Raw genomic sequence first — 18,638 nt, 5'->3', positions numbered from 1 at the left:
ATAGACAACACCTACATGTCAAAAGACCTTACCATAGGAAAACCCATATGAGCTTATGAGAACAGATGATAGACATATTAGTAACTTTTTGCCGCAGGCAGCAGGGATGCAGCGCAATGTCCAGTAGGTGTCGCTGTGGGGCCGGTCACTGTCGCGCTGTATGCAGTGACTCTTCAGTTCAGGGTTGCGGGAGAGGCGTGGGAAGGTGCGGGAGAGGCGTGGGAAGGTGCGGGCGGGCGGGTCTAGGAAGGAGAAGGAACATGGACAACAGATGAGAGATCGCTCATAGGTTGTGAGGCACCTGCTCCCGATGTATCAGGGACAGTCGCTCTTAGCTTCAGCACCGCTGCTGATCCTCTAGTGCTGCCAGGACAACATCGCCCGATCCCCTCTTATCGATCTCTGGGCTATTAATACAGCATGGGCGTAAAGCGGAGTGCGGGGTCCCCGCTACAGTGGAGCGCATTGGTGGCTTGTCTTCTGCTCTTTACAGGTAATGTGCTGGGTGCTGTATCACCCTCCTCTGCTGATCAACCTGCCTTGTGAAGGGAACAGGTGGTCGCCGGTCATAGCCTGCCATCGGTGGACTCGGATAGGGCCGCTGTACATTGTAATCCTATGAGATCTTTATAAATATATACATATGCACGATTATGTACAGATGTAGCAGTGCTCACTATGTTATCGGCGATTTTATACGAGATTGTAGGTCAATCTACCGAATTATGATAACTGTAACTGAAAAGATAGTTCAGTCAACAAATTCAGCTCTGCTACATCGGTGTATACAACAAAACAATAAGTACACTAGTTGTTTATAGAAAGTTATGATTAGATGTTGCAGAGCTCCATTTATCATTGAACTGTTTCTATCAGTTAAAGGGGTAATTTACCTAAAAGTGACAACGAATGGGGAAACGATATCACGCAGTGGTGGTCACAGAACTCCAATAAGTCTGATAACGGAGCTTGGGTGCTCGATGTCCCCTTTATTTTTGGAATTGGTTGTTTTCCAAGCTGAAAAATTGAACCTGTGACACATCAGAAGATCAGTAGTAGTTGCATTTCCACAGAAAGTGGTGCATTTACTATGGAAAACCATAGATAACACGGTGAGAGCTTGTTAGATGTAGCAGAGCTATATATATGATAGATATATAGTGCCTATGGGCACTATATATATATTGTAATCTATTGTTACAGGCATTATATATCTACTGTAAGCTATTGACATGGGCACTATATATGTATTGTAAGCTATTGTTACAGGCACTATATATCTGCTGTAACCTATTGATATGGGCACTATATATGTATTGTAAGCTATTGTTACAGGCACTATATATCTACTGTAACCTATTGACATTGGCACTATATATGTATTGTAAGCTATTGCTATAGGCACTATATATCTACTGTAAGCTAATGACGGGTATTATATATCTATTGTAAGCTAATAACATGGGTATTATATATCTACTGTAAGCTAATGACATGGGTATTATATATCTATTGTAAGCTAATAACATGGGTATTATATATCTACTGTAAGCTAATGACATGGGTATTATATATCTATTGTAAGCTAATGACATGGGGACTATATATCTATTGTAAGCTAAAGGAATGGGGACTATATATCTATTGTAAGCTATTGTTATAGGCACTATATATCTATTGTAAGCTATTGAAATGGGAACTATATATCTATTGTAAGCTAATAACATGGGTATTATAGATCTACTGTAAGGTATTGACATGGGTATTATAGATCTATTGTAAGCTATTGACATGTGCACTATATATCTATTGTAAGCTAATGACATGGGCATTATATATCTACTGTAAGCTATTGACATGGGGACTATATATCTACTGTAAGGTATTGACATGGTGACTATATATCTATTGTAAGCTATTGACATGGGCATTATATATCTATTGTAAGCTATTGAAATGGGAACTATATATCTATTGTAAGCTAATAACATGGGTATTATAGATCTACTGTAAGGTATTGACATGGGTATTATAGATCTATTGTAAGCTATTGACATGTGCACTATATATCTATTGTAAGCTAATGACATGGGCATTATATATCTATTGTAAGCTATTGACATGGGCATTATATATCTATTGTAAGCTATTGACATGGGCATTATATATCTATTGTAAGCTATTGGCATGGGCATTATATATGTACTGTAAGGTATTGAGATGGGCATTATACATCTATTGTAAGGTATTGACAGGGGGACTATATATCTATTGTAAGCTTTTGACATGGACACTATATATGTATTGTAAGCTAATGGCATGGGCATTAGACATCTATTGTAAAGGTATTGACATGGGGACTATATATATGGTAAGCTATTGACATGGTCACTATATATCTATTGTAAGCTAATGGCATGTGCACTATATATCTATTGTAAGCTAATGGCATGGGGACTATATATCTATTGTAAGGTATTGACATAGGCACTATATATCTTTTAGGTGCTAGGATTCTGTTTATGATTTGAAACATTGTAAATCTCTATCTATACGAACCTTCAACCTTACAAGCAGAGGGGGGGGGGGGGTTGCATTTAATAGATTCTCCTACCATGAGGTCTATGGACTGTGATATAAAACGTTCACTGGAAGAGGATTGGTTTATAGGAAAGTCTTTGCTGCCTAAAACGCTGCAATTGTTAGTTTTTCATTATGATGGTGAGAATATATTCTCACTGGGGCACGTGTGTGAAGAGCTTTATTATAACAACAGCACATAACTGCAACATTGTACACAAAAGAAACATATTATTGGAAGCACACACTCAAAGTTTAAAATATACAAGTTTTATTATATCTAAATATCAAAAAAACAACAAAAGACCAAAGTCCACACAATATGAAACTGAACCTGCTGCAGTTTAAACATATGATACAGTGTTGGAAAATAGATATGGGTCAATAATATATACAGACAATATACACAGCAATAAGTGCTATAAATATACTGCAAGGAAATACATATAGTCATATCACATGCTAAAAATAAGTACTATATAAAAGAGGAACTAGTTGTGTATAGGAGAGGCTATGATAAGAAAAATGTAGCCACTGCCACAAATAAATATAGCAACAATGGTGTTAATATAATCCTCCCCTACATCTGCAACCAGCATGTAAAGTGTCCAAAGTGCAACACAACATACAAACAGCGCTGTTTTGTACATAACTGAGACCCCCACCAATCGCTAAAACGAAGCGAAAGAAGCGCTCAGGTGAGCGCTGAGCCACTTAGTTTCTGATTGGCTTTTTTTTCCGGAAAGCCGAGCGATTTGTGTACGAGCCCATAGACTTTTTATTGAGTCCGTACACTGTTACATCAGCTCTCCGAGAAAAGCCGATCAGAAACAAAGTGGCTCAGCGCTCACTCGAGGGCTTCTTTCGCTTTGTTTTAGTGATCGGTGGGGGTCTCAGTGCTCGGACCCTTACTGATCAAAACTACTGACATATTACTGCCACTTTAAAGCAAAAAGCAGTGTGACAGAAAAGAAAAACTATATTCTTATAAATATATGTAAAGAAAATAAATGTAAGCATATACATGACAAAAGAAAAACTGCAGTTTGGAAAAGTTTCCCCACGCGTATCGCTGCCTTCTAGTTCAGATTCATCAAGGGCATCATTGGTGGGTTGACAAATAGCTTCCCTTAGATATATAGTGCCCACATCAACAGCTTGCAATAGATATATAGTGCCCTTCTTTTCTTATAGTATATAGTATTTTTTTTTTTTCATTTCTCATAGTATTACATAAAACAGTATTTTTCATATCTGTTAAAATTCTTCATATTGGATCTATCATGAGACTAAGCTGCTAATGACAGTGATTGACAGGCTGCTGTGTATGCAGATACATAGCAGTCAGCCATCAATTACTGGTAAGAAAGGGCGGGGGCGCTCTCCTCATGAATACACCGGACGCATCACTATGAGTTTGCTGTATTCTTTAAAAGCTCCTATAAGCCAAATGCCATATTTTTTTTGTACCGTTTTGGCTAATAGGAGAGCGAACCTCCCTCCATACTATGCTGCCCTAATATAGGTCAGCATAGTCTAATGAAAGATCTGCTTTAAGGTTAAACTCGAGTAAAATGATATACTATAAATTTATTGATGTGATTGACACCAGTAATCTAAAAATTATTGTAACAAAATATTATATGTGAACATTGGGGCAGGAGAGATCATTGTATGACGTCGGAAAAGTTTGTAAAATGTTCATCCTTAGATTGTTTTTTCTAAAAAATAATTATTTGGAGCATTTTAGAACATAAATGACATTTAGAAATGATCTGGGATTTTCCCACCCTGTCATGGGAATTGCCTTCTTTATTAGATTATTTAGCAGTTCTCACGGTAACTTTAGACGGGAACATTCATTAATCATGTACGTGTGGGATATTAAATACCAAAAGCAGCATATTTGTAATAATGGCCTTCTAGAGGATAGACCCCGCCGGTGCCAGTATGTGTTGTCCTGCCACTCTTTGTGTTGTGTTGGGTCGGTGAGGACACTATGGAGAGAATATTACTGATGATTTGAGTTATATTTAAGGGTATGTGCACACACACTAATTACGTCCGTAATTGACGGACGTATTTCGGCCGCAAGTACCGGACCGAACACAGTGCAGGGAGCCGGGCTCCTAGCATCATAGTTATGTACGATGCTAGGACTCCCTGCCTCGCTGCAGGACAACTGTCCCGTACTGTAATCATGTTTTCAGTACGGGACAGTTGTCCTGCAGCGAGGCAGGGACTCCTAGCATCAAACATAAGTATGATGCTAGGAGCCCGGCTCCCTGCACTGTGTTCGGACGTAATTAGTGTGTGTGCACATACCCTAACAGCTAGTTCTTGTCTAGGCTTTACTTAAAGAGGCTCTGTCACCAGATTTTGCAACCCCTATCTGCTATTGCAGCAGATAGGCGCTGCAATGTAGATTACAGTAACGTTTTTATTTTTAAAAAACGAGCATTTTTGGCCAAGTTATGACCATTTTCGTATTTATGCAAATGAGGCTTGCAAAAGTACAACTGGGCGTGTATTATGTGCGTACATCGGGGCGTGTTTACTACTTTTACTAGCTGGGCGTTCTGATGAGAAGTATCATCCACTTCTCTTCAGAACGCCCAGCTTCTGGCAGTGCAGATCTGTGACGTCACTCACAGGTCCTGCATCGTGTCGGCACCAGAGGCTACAGATGATTCTGCAGCAGCATCGGCGTTTGCAGGTAAGTCCATGTAGCTACTTACCTGCAAATGCTGATGCTGCTGCAGAATCATCTGTAGCCTCTGGTGCCGATGTGGCCGACACGATGCAGGACCTGTGAGTGACGTCACAGATCTGCACTGCCAGAAGCTGGGCGTTGTGAAGAGAAGTGGATGATACTTCTCATCAGAAAGCCCAGCTAGTAAAAGTAGTAAACACGCCCCGATGTACGCACATAATACACGCCCACTTGGACTTTTACTTTTAAACACGCCCAGTTGTACATTTGCAAGCCTCATTTCCATAAATACGAAAATGGTCATAACTTGCCCAAAAATGCTCGTTTTTTAAAAATAAAAACGTTACTGTAATCTACATTGCAGCGCCTATCTGCTGCAATAGCAGATAGGGGTTGCAAAATCTGGTGACAGAGCCTCTTTAACACTCTCCATGACTCCTTACAGGAAAGAGTCGGTTATGTCAGCCAAGAGGGACATGCACCCTGATTGATAGTTGGGGGGTATTCCATGGTTGCTGTAGCTGTAGCAGGGATGATTTTATCTTTACATTTTTAAGTCCTGAGATATTACTTGTTATAAAACACAGAAAAAACCTTTAGGGTATGTTCACACGTGACGGATATGCTGCAGATTTTCCGTCTGGATTTGGAGCATATTACAGTAGCAGAAAAGTAAATTACAGTTTTACAAATTCCATCCACACATTGCGGAAAATTTCTGCATGTAAATCAACCTGTGGTGCGGATTTTTATTTTAAATTACGTATTTTCACTGCGGATTTAATTTTTTTTAATGATAGAGGTGAAATTTGCGGTGAAAACTGCAACAAAATCCACAGCAAACTGTTTAACAATTGAAATTTGCTGTAGAAGCGCTGTGAATCTATGGTGAATTACTGAAGCTGTATTTCCAATTGAATTTTCCGCCCCTTTGTGTATGTACCCTTAGGGTATGTTCACACACAGTAGCAAAATACGTCTGAAATTACTGAGCTGTTTTCGCCTGAAAACAGCCCCTGATTTTCAGACGTTTATGTAACTACTCGCGTTTTTTGCGGCGTATTTTACGGACGTTATTGAAGCTGTTTTTCAATGGAGTCAAAAACGTCCCAAGAAGTGACATGCACTTCTTTGATGCGGGCGTCTTTTTACGCGCCGTCTTTTGACAGCGACGTGTAAAATTACTCCTCGTGGGAACAGTACATCGTAAAACCCATTGAAAGCAATGGGCAGATGTTTGTAGGCGTAATGGAGCTGTTTTTTCAGGTGTAATTCAAGGCGTAAAACGCCCGAATTACATCTGAAAACAGTGCGTGTGAACATACCCTTAAGGCTCGATTCACAATACGGTTGTAGTGTACTGTCGTGGCATAAGTGGGGACTTGCCCATGGTCAAATGTGCCAAAACAGTGTCCTTTTGGCAAAAATTTGTCTGGTATACTTTGAGATCCCTCAGCCCCAACTGTATTGAAAAGATTAGAAGCTCCTCTTTCATATTCCACTGTTCTAGGTGGTCCATAGCCGGAGATATGGCTATTTGAACTGAGCCCCCTTCCCTCCAGCCTCAGTCTCTCACACAGTGTGAAGCAGCTTCATGCTGATAGGACAGTGTCAGAGGCTGTGAGGTAGCTCCACCTCAGGAGAATCGCTGGTGTTGACACCCACTTGTCTAGTGTAGCCTCAGTCTCTCACACTGTGTGAAGCAGCTTCATGCTGATAGGACAGCGTCAGAGGCTGTGAGGTAGCTCCACCTCAGGAGAATCGCTGGTGTTGACGTCCACTTGTCTAGTGCAGCCTCAGTCTCTCATACTGTGTGAAGCAGCTTCATGCTGATAGGACAGCGTCAGAGGCTGTGAGGCAGCTCCACATCAGGAGAATCGCTGCTGTTGACACCCACTTGTCTAGTGTAGCCTCAGTCTCTCACACTGAGTGAAGCAGCTTCATGCTGATAGGACAGTGTCAGAGGCTGTGAGGTAGCGCCACCTCAGGAGAATCGCTGGTGTTGACACCCACTTGTCTAGTGCAGCCTCAGTCTCCCACACTGTGTGAAGCAGCTTCATGCTGATAGGACAGTGTCAGAGGCTGTGAGGTAGCTCCACTCCAGGAGAATCGCTGGTGTTGACACACACTTGTCTAGTGCAGCCTCAGTGTCTCACAGTGTGAAGCAGCTTCATGCTGATAGGACAGCGTCAGAGGCTGTGAGGTAGCTCCTCTTCAGGAGAATCGCTGCTGTTGACACCCACTTGTCTAGTATAGCCTAATTTGCATATTTAGAAAAAAGCTCATAACTTTTAAAATACTAGACTTTTTGGGACACAATTTTACCAGCATTATCAGTGTGACATCGCCTATTAGATTAGCTAGCAGATAGGGCATTACTGAACTTGTGACAGATCTTCTTTAACTGGTTGCCGACACAGGACGAGTATGCTCGTCCTGAGCGGCGAGCACTTCGCGCATTAGGACGAGCATACTCGTCCTGTGTGACAGCCGTCCCTGCCGTCTCTGTGTGTGCGATCGAGAGCGGGGCAACGGCTGTAATACACAGCCACGGCCCCGCTCTGACAGCGGAGAGGAGAGAAACATCTTCTCTCCGCTGTTAACCCTTTGAACGCCGCGATGACAGCTGATCGCGGCGTTCAAAGAGAGGGGACTGCACATTGATCGCGTCACAGAATATAACTGTGACGCGATCAAAGCCCACAACTCGTATGGCCAGACAGCCCAGGGTCCAGTGAAGGACCCCAGGGCTGTCTGAACATATTTCCTGTTGTTAGGGCATACTGAGGTATGTCCTAACAACTGCCTGTGTACGATCAGTAACAGGCTAATGTACTGGCATATAGATCTATGCCAGTACATCACAGTTACAAAATAAAAATCAAAATGATAAATCCCTTTATGGGATTAACAAAAAAAGTTAAATGAATGTAAAAAAAAAATAATGGTAAATAAATAAATAAAAAGTCAAAAAAATACAGAGAAACACACATTTTTTATAATAAATAAACTTTTTAAAATATAAGTCCCAAAACATGAAATAATATAGACATATTTGGTATCGCCACGACCGTAACAACGTGTACAACAAATGTATACCATTATTTATGATGATCGGTGTATGGTGTAAAAAAAAAAAATATTAAAACTGCTGCGCAACTGCTTTTTTTCTTCATTTTAATCTAATTAAAAATTTATAGAAATTAAACGATAATGTATTTGTACCAAAAAATGGTACGTACATAAAGTACAACTCGTGCCGCAAAAAACAATGTCTCATACAACTATGTCGTACAAAAAATAAAAGCGTTATGAGCGTCGGGATGCAAAGAGGGAAATGTAAAAAAAATTGCTCTGTCCTCAAGGCTAAAATTGGCCGTGTCCTTAAGGGGTTAAGGCCCTTTTACACAGGCCAATGACCAGGTAAACGGTCGCCCATCGTCTGATCTGCTCATTTATGCAGCATTAAATATTGTCGTTGTCGGCAGCACATCTCCCCGTGTGCTGCTGACAAGATGGAAATGTAAAGAGATTAATGATCATAGTAATGTTCGCTCGTCTCCATACATTACTGATCATAGCTCCTTGTGAAAGGAGCAAACGACCGCCGATCAACGAGCTGTCTCGTAGATCGGCACTCGTTTTCACAGCCCAATATCGGACCGTGTAATAGGGCCGTAACTCAGACTCTTATTTAACTCAAACAATGCAGCTTCAAAGAGTTAAATGAGACAATTAGCTCTGCTACACCTGTAACTCTTTACCATTATTGTAAAAAATGTAACTTATTATGTTCTTCCATGGACTGTGCTCTGACTTGCCTTCCCAACCCGCCCCCCTGCCCTATAGCACCTGAGGCAAAAGACGGACTATTGTGTAGCCAGCAGGAAATATGCGCCATCCATATCATGATTACGTCATTTACTTTCAGCAGCAGCCATGCTTACATAGTTTACTGAGAATAACCAAGTCCCTGGTGGACTGTCAATAGTTGTTTGTCACAAAACTGGTTTTGGCAGCACTTGTTTTACTGGTTGCGTGCTGGGGTTTGGTGTGGAGAATAACGCAAAACTTCAAGTTTACTGTGGCTTCTTTACTCACCAGTTTTAGTTGACGTTTAACCCCATAATGACCACCATGTGTTTCATCCGGCAAGCACTGTTTGGAACTTTATCATGGTGCCTTATGTATGGGGCCTGAATATCGGTGATCCTCAAAGGAAGGCAGAAGTGCTAAGGAACTGCTTCTACCTTGTAAAATTCTGGGCCTACCTTAGATATTCTGTACTTGATATAATATATATTCAAATAAAGGTAAGGCATTTTTGGAGACTATAGGGGCACAAAAATCATAGGTGTGCTAATGAAAAAAAAAATGTATTACTAGTTTTCCCCTCTCTATCACTAATAACACATTGCCTTTTCTGTTGCAAAAACACCCTAAAAAACAAATTTGAGTAGCCTAACAAATAAAAGCGTTATAGCTGTTAAACTCGTGCATGCTAAAATACTGTGTCTGATCATTAAAAGGGTTTTCCGACTCCTAAAACTTTTTTTTATACTGGTACAAACTTTTAACGAACATTAGTAATTTGGAGCCGCAGGTTAACGGGACCCCCACCACGTATCCTTGTCATTGCTGCACAATGGCATGACCGTGGCAGCAAAACCCTGTTGGCGTGTCACAAATAGTAACATCGCTGTTGTGGCCAGCGATTGGTTGCCATGGTCACATGCACAGGTATGGACTGAAAGCAGGAGAAATCTGCGTTACAAAAGGAAATATATTCAAATGTTTACAAAATCTTGTCATATAATATTGAGAATTGCTATTTGTACAATGTTATTATTATCTTATCATTTAAAAAAAAAATCCCCTTTACCTATAGGGGTGAATTGAAAAAAAAAGAACAAAAGTATTGCAGTAAGGGCTTATTCAGACGAACGTAAAATACGTCGGTGCAACGCGCGTGATTTTCACGCGCCTCGCACGGACCTATGTTAGTCAATGGGGCCGTTCAGACTGTCAGTGATTTTCACGCAGCGTATGTCCGCTGCGTAAAACTCACGGCATGTCCTATATTTGTCAGTTTTTCACGCATTACGCACCCATTGAAGTCAATGGGTGCTTGAAAACCGCGCACGGCACACGGACGCACTTCCGTGTGCCGCGCGTGATGCGTGCTACAGTAGTCAAAACTATGAATGAAAACAGAAAAGCAGAGTGTCATAATGATGGCGGCTGAGCGAAAATCACACAGCCACGCATCACACGCTGCTGACACACGGAGCTGTTATGGACCTTTTGCGCGCGCAAAACGCACACGCTCGTGTGAGTCCGGCCTAACAGTTATTCACAGGTTCCTCCTGAATAGTTTTCTATTTCAGTTCCTGCAACTCACAGTATTTCCCACTGCCTCGCTACACTCTTCCTTACAATCCCTGTTACCCTGAATTGGGCGATTTCTTCTAAATACTAAGTCTCCCATGATTCCTCATGCCAGGTCTCTTTTCTAGGAATTTCCCTACCTTCTCCGAGTTCGCATCGCCCCCTGCCTCCTAGTAAATGTCCCTCCCCCTGTCTACATGGAAAATGAGCACAAACTAGATTTGCTTGGATCACTCCCCTGTGACGTTTCATTCGGAGTGGAGTGTATTGCATCAGGGAGAAACGTCTCATGACCTGTGAACTTACCAACATGGGACATTTCTGAAGGAGCCAAAAAAGTCACATAAGATGTGATGTTTTGTTCATAGGAGAAGAGGAAACGTCACGTGATCAGTGACGTTTCGTTTTCTCATTCCTATGAATGCCGGGAAAGCGGCACATGATGGTAATGCGAAACGTCACTGATATGGGGCAGAGACAGCGGGGAAGTGGTAACGTGACTACATTACAAAACCGAAAAATTGTGCATCTTCAAGACATAACATATATTAGTAAGTGTCACGACTCTAGGGTTTGTGGACCCACTAGGCCGCTTCACCATAGCGGAGTAGCATCTGGCCAAACAGTCTCTAGGACAAGAGTACCTGGATAGATAATTTGACAAACACTCGACGTAGCAGACTAGTGGCGGAGTAGACACTTCGCACTAGAACAAACACAATTACTGGATATGGGATACAGGGTATGGGAAAACAGGATACAACTAAGGGACCATTTGCAATAACGAACATGGGCAGATACAACAACGCTCAGGCAAGGAGGAATAGGGCAGAGTCCTTTTTGTAGTTCCTGGTATGCTGGGATAGGATGGGGGACATTATCTTGGTGCACCCTATGCACAGCAGCAGCTGAGGACAGTCTTGTGTACCGACGTCTCAGAGGTGGGAGATGCGGGCAAGAGCTCACAGGTCTGCGGTCACGACTATTGGCGGGTAAGTAATGCTGGTGGCCACTACAATAAGTGGCATACATTGGGGAAACAATTGATAAAAATATAATATTTAAAAACAGGATAGCCCTTTTAAGGCTGGATTAACACACAGCATTTTGCAGCGTTTTTGTGAGCTTTTCAAGGTTTTTGTTTTTGCCTCCTTTAGTGCGGCCAGATGTTGAATTAAAGTCTATAGTACAAAATAAAATGCACTAAACACAACTGTGTTTTGGTTTGTGCCGTTTTTGAGGCAATTTTGTGGTGTTTTAGTGACGTTTTTTGTTATACTAGTAATTATTTGGGGATGTGGCCACTTGGGTTATGTTGCGCTCCTTCTGTCGTATTTTGTTATATAAAGCCATAATAATTTTTACCTCTGTGACTATTGTAAGAGAAATCCCCTGATTTATTTAACAATCATTACCTGACTTATTGCAATATTGTTGAGCAACTTCCTTGAGTAGCTTCACTTATAATGAGGGTATGTGCACACACACTAATTACGTCCGTAATTGACGGACGTATTTCGGCCGCAAGTACCGGACCGAACACAGTGCAGGGAGCCGGGCTCCTAGCATCATACTTATGTACGATGCTAGGAGTCCCTGCCTCGCTGCAGAACAACTGTCCCGTACTGAAAACATGTTTACAGTACGGGACAGTTGTCCTGCAGCGAGGCTGGGACTCCTAGCATCGTACATAAGTATGATGATAGGAGCCCGGCTCCCTGCACTGTGTTCGGTCCGGGACTTGCGGCCGAAATACATCCGTCAATTACGGACGTAATTAGTGTGTGTGCACATACCCTTAGAGTTACATTGGAGATAAGCGTCCTTTTCTTCTGGCTGCATTGACTAATGATCCCATCAGCGCTTTAAGGAAACACTGCTATAAACAACTGCGTCCAAGAGTATTGAGAAATTTCATATTGCAATGTATAAATTTCCATAATCATGAGGAGTCATTTTATCAGGTTCTTTCTTTTATAGGCGGAAATCCTTGGCTTTTTAAGAGTTATTACTGCAAATTGCAATTGCTGTCTCAAAGTTCAGTTCAAATTTGTTTAAAGAGGCTCTGTCACCAGATTTTGCAACCCCTATCTGCTATTGCAGCAGATCGGCGCTGCAATGTAGATTACAGTAACGTTTTTATTTTTAAAAAACGAGCATTTTTGGCCAAGTTATGACCATTTTTGTATTTATGCAAATGAGGCTTGCAAAAGTACAACTGGGCGTGTTGAAAAGTAAAAGTACAACTGGGCGTGTATTATGTGCGTACATCGGGGCGTTTTTACTACTTTTACTAGCTGGGCGTTCTGACGAGAAGTATCATCCACTTCTCTTCAGAAAGCCCAGCTTCTGGCAGTGCAGACACAGCCGTGTTCTCGAGAGATCACGCTGTGACGTCACTCACAGGTCCTGCATCGTGTCAGACGAGCGAGGACACCTCGGCACCAGAGGCTACAGTTGATTCTGCAGCAGCATCAGCGTTTGCAGGTAAGTAGCTACATCGATTTACCTGCAAACGCCGATGCTGCTGCAGAATCATCTGTAGCCTCTGGTGCCGATGTGTCCTCGCTCGTCCGACACGATGCAGGACCTGTGAGTGACGACACAGCGTGATTTCTCGAGAACACGCTGTGTCTGCACTGCCAGAAGCTGGGCGTTCTGAAGAGAAGTGGATGATACTTCTCGTCAGAAAGCCCAGCTAGTAAAAGTAGTAAACACGCCCCGATGTACGCACATAATACACGCCCAGTTGTACTTTTACTTTAAACACGCCCAGTTGTACTTTTGCAAGCCTCATTTGCATAAATACAAAAATGGTCATAACTTGGCCAAAAATGCTCGTTTTTTAAAAATAAAAACGTTACTGTAATCTACATTGCAGCGCCTATCTGCTGCAATAGCAGATCGGGGTTGCAAAATCTGGTGACAGAGCCTCTTTAAAGAAACAACCCCTTTAAAAATGCAGTGGCCATGGGCCAGTTTTCTGGTATTTTTGGCACAGAAATACACTAAAAAAGACGAAATCCAAAGCGGGAAATCCAAATGCTTTTCCACCAATTTTCTGGCATAGAAATGTAGCAAATGGCCCAAAGCAAAAAATGCGACCTATGGGTTGTTTCCACTGCTCTCACCTCTTTTTAAAAAAGGGTCAGAGTTTAGCGGAAGGGAGAGAGGCTAATTACGGCCCAATGGATTTACTATAATTTACGCCAAAACTGGCAGAAATTCTAGCGGAAATCTATGACCGGACATGTCGTGAGTTTTACGCAGCGGACACAGTCAGCACAGCCCCATAGACTAACATAGGTCCATGTGGCGTGTGAAAATCATGTGCGTTGCATGGACGTATATCACGTTCGTCTAAATAAGCCCTAAGTCTTATGTAAACAGTAAGTGAGGATGAGTTGCTGAAAGGTCATGGAAAAGGTGGCCATGTGTGATGTTTTATACTGTTCACTGCTAGAGGATAAACGTAAGAGTAAACTTGTCAACTACATCATTCAAATAGGATTAGTAGATCACACATGAAGTAAAAATAGGGCTAAACAAGTCACCCAATGTGATGCTATATTCTTCCATAGTAAGTATAGTAAATATTGGCCATAGGAGGCATTGCCATTTCATCAGATAGTAATGCACTGGAAATTCTAAATGCACGTTGCTCTGTGTATTTTATGTTAACCAGTAGAAAATCTTAAGTAAGTGATTGTAGTTTTTAATTTACCATATGATGTCATGGGAAACTGAAAAAAAAAATGATTTGTGGGGTGGGAAAAAAAACTGTGATTCCTACATTGTTTTTTGGGTTTCGTTGTTACGGCGTTCACCATGCTATAAAAATGACATGTTAACTTTATTCTACAGGTCAATACGATTACGGCGATACCTAATTTTTCTTTATGATGTACTACTTTTGCAAAGATAAAACAATTTGTTAAAAAAAAATATTATTTTGTGTTACCATTTTCCGAGACCCGTAACTTTTTTACTTTGCTGTTAATGGCTTAATGGCTTGTTTTTTGCAGACCGCGCTGTAGTTTTATTGGTACAATTTTGCGGTATATACAACTTTTTATTCCTTTTTTTGGGAAAGCCAGGTGACCAAAAAACAGCAATTCCGGCATTGTGATTTTTTTTTATTCCTACGGTGTTCATCCGGTGGGTTAACCCCTTCCCGACATTTGACGTATCCATACGCCAAAGTCGGGTAGGGGAAGTATGGGGAAGTATGGAACGGGCTCAAAGAGTGAACCCGCTCCATACGATGCAGGTGTCGGCTATTTGTCACAGCCGACACTTCAGAGTAACAAGCAGCATCGCTCGTTTAACTCGTTAAATGCCGCGGTCAATAGCGACCGCAGCATTTAAATCGTTAGAAAGAGGGGCGACCCCCTCTAACAGCTCATCGCGCCCCCCGCAACGCAATCGCGGGGGGGGGGGCGGGCGATAGTTGCTATGGCTGCCTGGGGGCCTAATGAAGGCCCCCAGGTCCGCTATCTTTCTGCTCCTATTAAGGGCTTAATAGTTGCCTGTCAGAATCACGATATACTGCAATACATTAGTATTGCAGTACATAGTGCAAGTGATCTAATGATCGCTGGTTGAAGTCCCCTAGGGGGACTAATAAAAAAAAGTAAAAATTAGTAAAATAAAGTTTTTTTTATGTAAAAAAAACAATAAAAAAATTTTAAGTAAAAAAAAAAACCCTTTTCCTATTTTCATAGTAACATGTTTTTTTTAAATAAACATAATTGGTATCACCCCGTTCGTAAAAGTCTGAACTATTACAATATATCATTATTTAACCCGCACGGTGAACGCCATAAAAAAAATTGTAAACGCCAGAATGTCTATTTTTTGGTCACCTGATCTCCCACAAAAAATGAAATAAAAAGTGAAATAATTAAAACGTTGCAGGTACCCCAAAATGGTATCAGTAAAAACGACAGCTTAGCCCGCAAAAAATAAGCCCTCATACCACTTAATCGACGGAACAATGAAAAAGTTGTGGCTCTCGGAATTTGGCGACACAAAATAAATTTTCTTTTTTACACTTAGGTTTTTACTTGTAAAAGTAGTAATATATAGAAAAAACTATACATATTTGGTATCGCCGTAATCGTATTGACCCGCAGAATAAAGCTAACATGTTGTTTTAATTGCACAGCGAACTCCATAAAAACGACGCGCAAAAAACAATGGAGGAATCGCTGTTTTTTTCATTTTCTACCCCACACTTATTTTTTTCCTGTTTCCTAGTACATTATATGGCACAATAAATGGTGCTACGAAAAACTACAACTCTTCCCGCAAAAATCAAGCCTTCATAGGACTATATCGACGGAAAAATAAAAAAGTTATGGCTTTAGGAATGTGGGGAGGAAAAAACGAAAATGAAAATCTGAAAAAGGGCTGCGGCGGGAAGGGGTTAAATAATACGACGTGACATACCAATTATATAGTTTACTTTTTTATATTACATAAGGGGAAACATTTTAAAAGTTTCTTTTTTTAAATTTTAATATTCTTTGTACATTATTAAAATGTTTATTTAACTGTTTTTTATATTTATTTCCAATCCTCCTAGGGGGCTTGAAAAAGTGCTTGATTTATTGCTGGTACAATGCACTGCAATACGTATGTAATAATATGTATTGCAGTTTATTTCCTCCATTTACCAGCTTTACATTGACCATGGCATCTAAGTGGTTAAACTCCCAGGATTAGAGTTATTTCCGATCCCGGGTCAATGCAGTAAGGTGTCGGCTGTAAGATACAGCTGACACCCGCTGAGTATGGAGGGGCTCAGCCGGTGAGCACGCTGTATACTCCCCCATGGCGACTGTGAGGTACAGTTATATCACATGTCGTGAAGGGTTTAATCACCTCTCCTGACATGTTTGTTTTAAGAAATAATTGTATTCCTCATGAAATAACAATTCTGGATCAACTTTTTCTGTTACTCATTCTAGAAGTTTATGAATAAATTGATAGCTGGGTGTTACCAGTTGGGGGTGTGTCAATTCATAGACTGACAATGTCCAATCAGTGCTAACAAAGCAAGACTTTGTAGGGACACGCCCCTTTGAGAAGGGGAATGGTAACATATCCCTTTTCACAACCATAGTGTAAAATTCTAAAATTCTGGATGCCTGCAGCTGCCACTAGGGGGACCTCACTGAATACAGATTTATACAGTTTCTGTTCTGCCAGACGAGGCAACCAGTGGCAGCCACATCCAGGCAAAGACCATTAGCCACTTCCCTTCACCCCCACTTATTAGACATTTATGGCATATCCTATGAAAAAAAACCTTTTAATAAAACAAAATCATAGTGACACTTGAACCCATTTATTGATCTAGACCTCCACAGATAATACCAATGCACTTTGCTGGCACTTTTGTGTGTGGAGGGGGTACTCTTCTGATACTATTACTTATGGGGGTACTCTGCTGGCACTATTGTGTGTGGAAGGGGGCACTGTTTATATGGGGCTATGATGAGGCTATTCACGGGTGTACTCTGATGTGCTGTTAATGGGGATACTGGTTGTAGTACTATGGGCGTTTTTTTTGTGTACTGTATTGCAGCATTATTTATGTGTACAGTATGTGCACTGTATGGTGGCATTAGTTATGTGTACATGTCATCACAATCTACATACACTGTACAGTGGCATTATTTATTCACATTATAATGAGGATAGTGATTGTGTCTATTGAGTTCGTGTTCATCTATTTTTTATGTCGGTGCGTGCCACATATTCATTACCATACCATTTAACCCCCCTTGACAAAATCCTACCTACGCCCATGTATATAACAGTATTATCATTTATGTCACATTCTTCTTTTTCATTTAAAAAGCCTGAGTCATTGGAATAATACAAGGTTAAAATAGAAAAACAGCAACAACAACAAAAAATGCTTCTTATGGCCAAGGTCTATTTACATTTAGTCCAGAGATAGAGGATTCTGCAGCTTCTACGCCATTCAGAGCGGTGTATGAATAGCTGTCACTGTATGTGGCAGGTGCAGGGCTTTTGTTGTGGTCGATCACAAGATCTTGCATGTCCCACACACATCCTGCTTGCTGCATTACACAGAACGTTATCCGACAATCACATCTCAGTGGATGTGCTGTCACATGATAAAAGCCCACAAATATATGCTGGGTCTAAGCGTTGACCTACATTTTATATCTCTGCTTTTAACTCAAATATTATCATTTTACATATAAATCTATTTAAATGAGTCATGACTTTTACTGGGAATTTTCCAATGACAGAAAATTTAAAAGCAAGATCAGCAGAGCTTATTTTTGTAACATGAAACTTTCCCATATCTGACATACTTGAAAAATGTAGACAGATTAGTCCAACAATGTATCCCGATTCTGCTAGGCCATAAGCCTTAATAATACAGTAGATGCGAAAGGTAGAATGTACCCTTGGTTATGCACTTATAGGGGTTGGGGCTTCAAATGACAAATGATGTTACTTATAGATGAATGCTGCGTAGGTCAAATGCGCCGTTTCACCGTTTTCAGTGGCGATCGCGTGACTGCAGAACTCCGTTTCGGGCCAATGAAGTCGGCTGGTCACTAAGGTTTATGTTTTTCTTCTCCTATACCCCTCCTCTACATCCACACATCCCGAACCCCCTCCTTCTCTTCCTCTCTTTCCACACACCCCGAACCTCTTCCCTGCGCGTCTTCTTCCTGGCGCAGCTTGATTTTGAGGTTTATAGACACATCAGACCCTTTTTTAGTGCGGTGTATTTGCTAATAGGAATCCCTGTGACACTATCGAGGCCCATAGACAGGGCAGGGTCCATTGAAGGAATCAAAGCCATATTTCCTATTGTCCTAACAACTGCCTGTGTACTATCAGTACACAGGCTAATGTATTGACATATACTGTACAGTGCCTTGCAAAAGTATTCACCCTCTTGATT

At 41.2% G+C, this 18,638-nt stretch overlaps 1 protein-coding gene across 3 annotated transcripts in view; it reads left to right on the top strand.

Annotated features, from left to right (window-relative positions):
- Positions 1 to 251: 251 nt before the first annotated feature.
- The window catches only part of PARM1 (prostate androgen-regulated mucin-like protein 1), a 77,453-nt gene continuing 59,066 nt past the window's right edge, over positions 252 to 18,638 (top strand). For all 3 annotated transcript variants that reach the window (XR_012880602.1, XM_075849783.1, XM_075849785.1), the window contains exon 1: positions 252 to 493. Coding sequence is in view for 2 of the 3 variants with exons in the window: in XM_075849783.1 (XP_075705898.1) it covers positions 421 to 493 (73 nt within the window). In the remaining variant the exon portion in view is untranslated. The remainder of the gene's footprint in view (positions 494 to 18,638) is intronic.

The sequence above is a fragment of the Rhinoderma darwinii genome, chromosome 1 (assembly GCF_050947455.1).
Source record: "Rhinoderma darwinii isolate aRhiDar2 chromosome 1, aRhiDar2.hap1, whole genome shotgun sequence".
NCBI lineage: Eukaryota > Metazoa > Chordata > Amphibia > Anura > Rhinodermatidae > Rhinoderma > Rhinoderma darwinii.
This window is presented reverse-complemented; position numbering and strand designations above follow the sequence as displayed.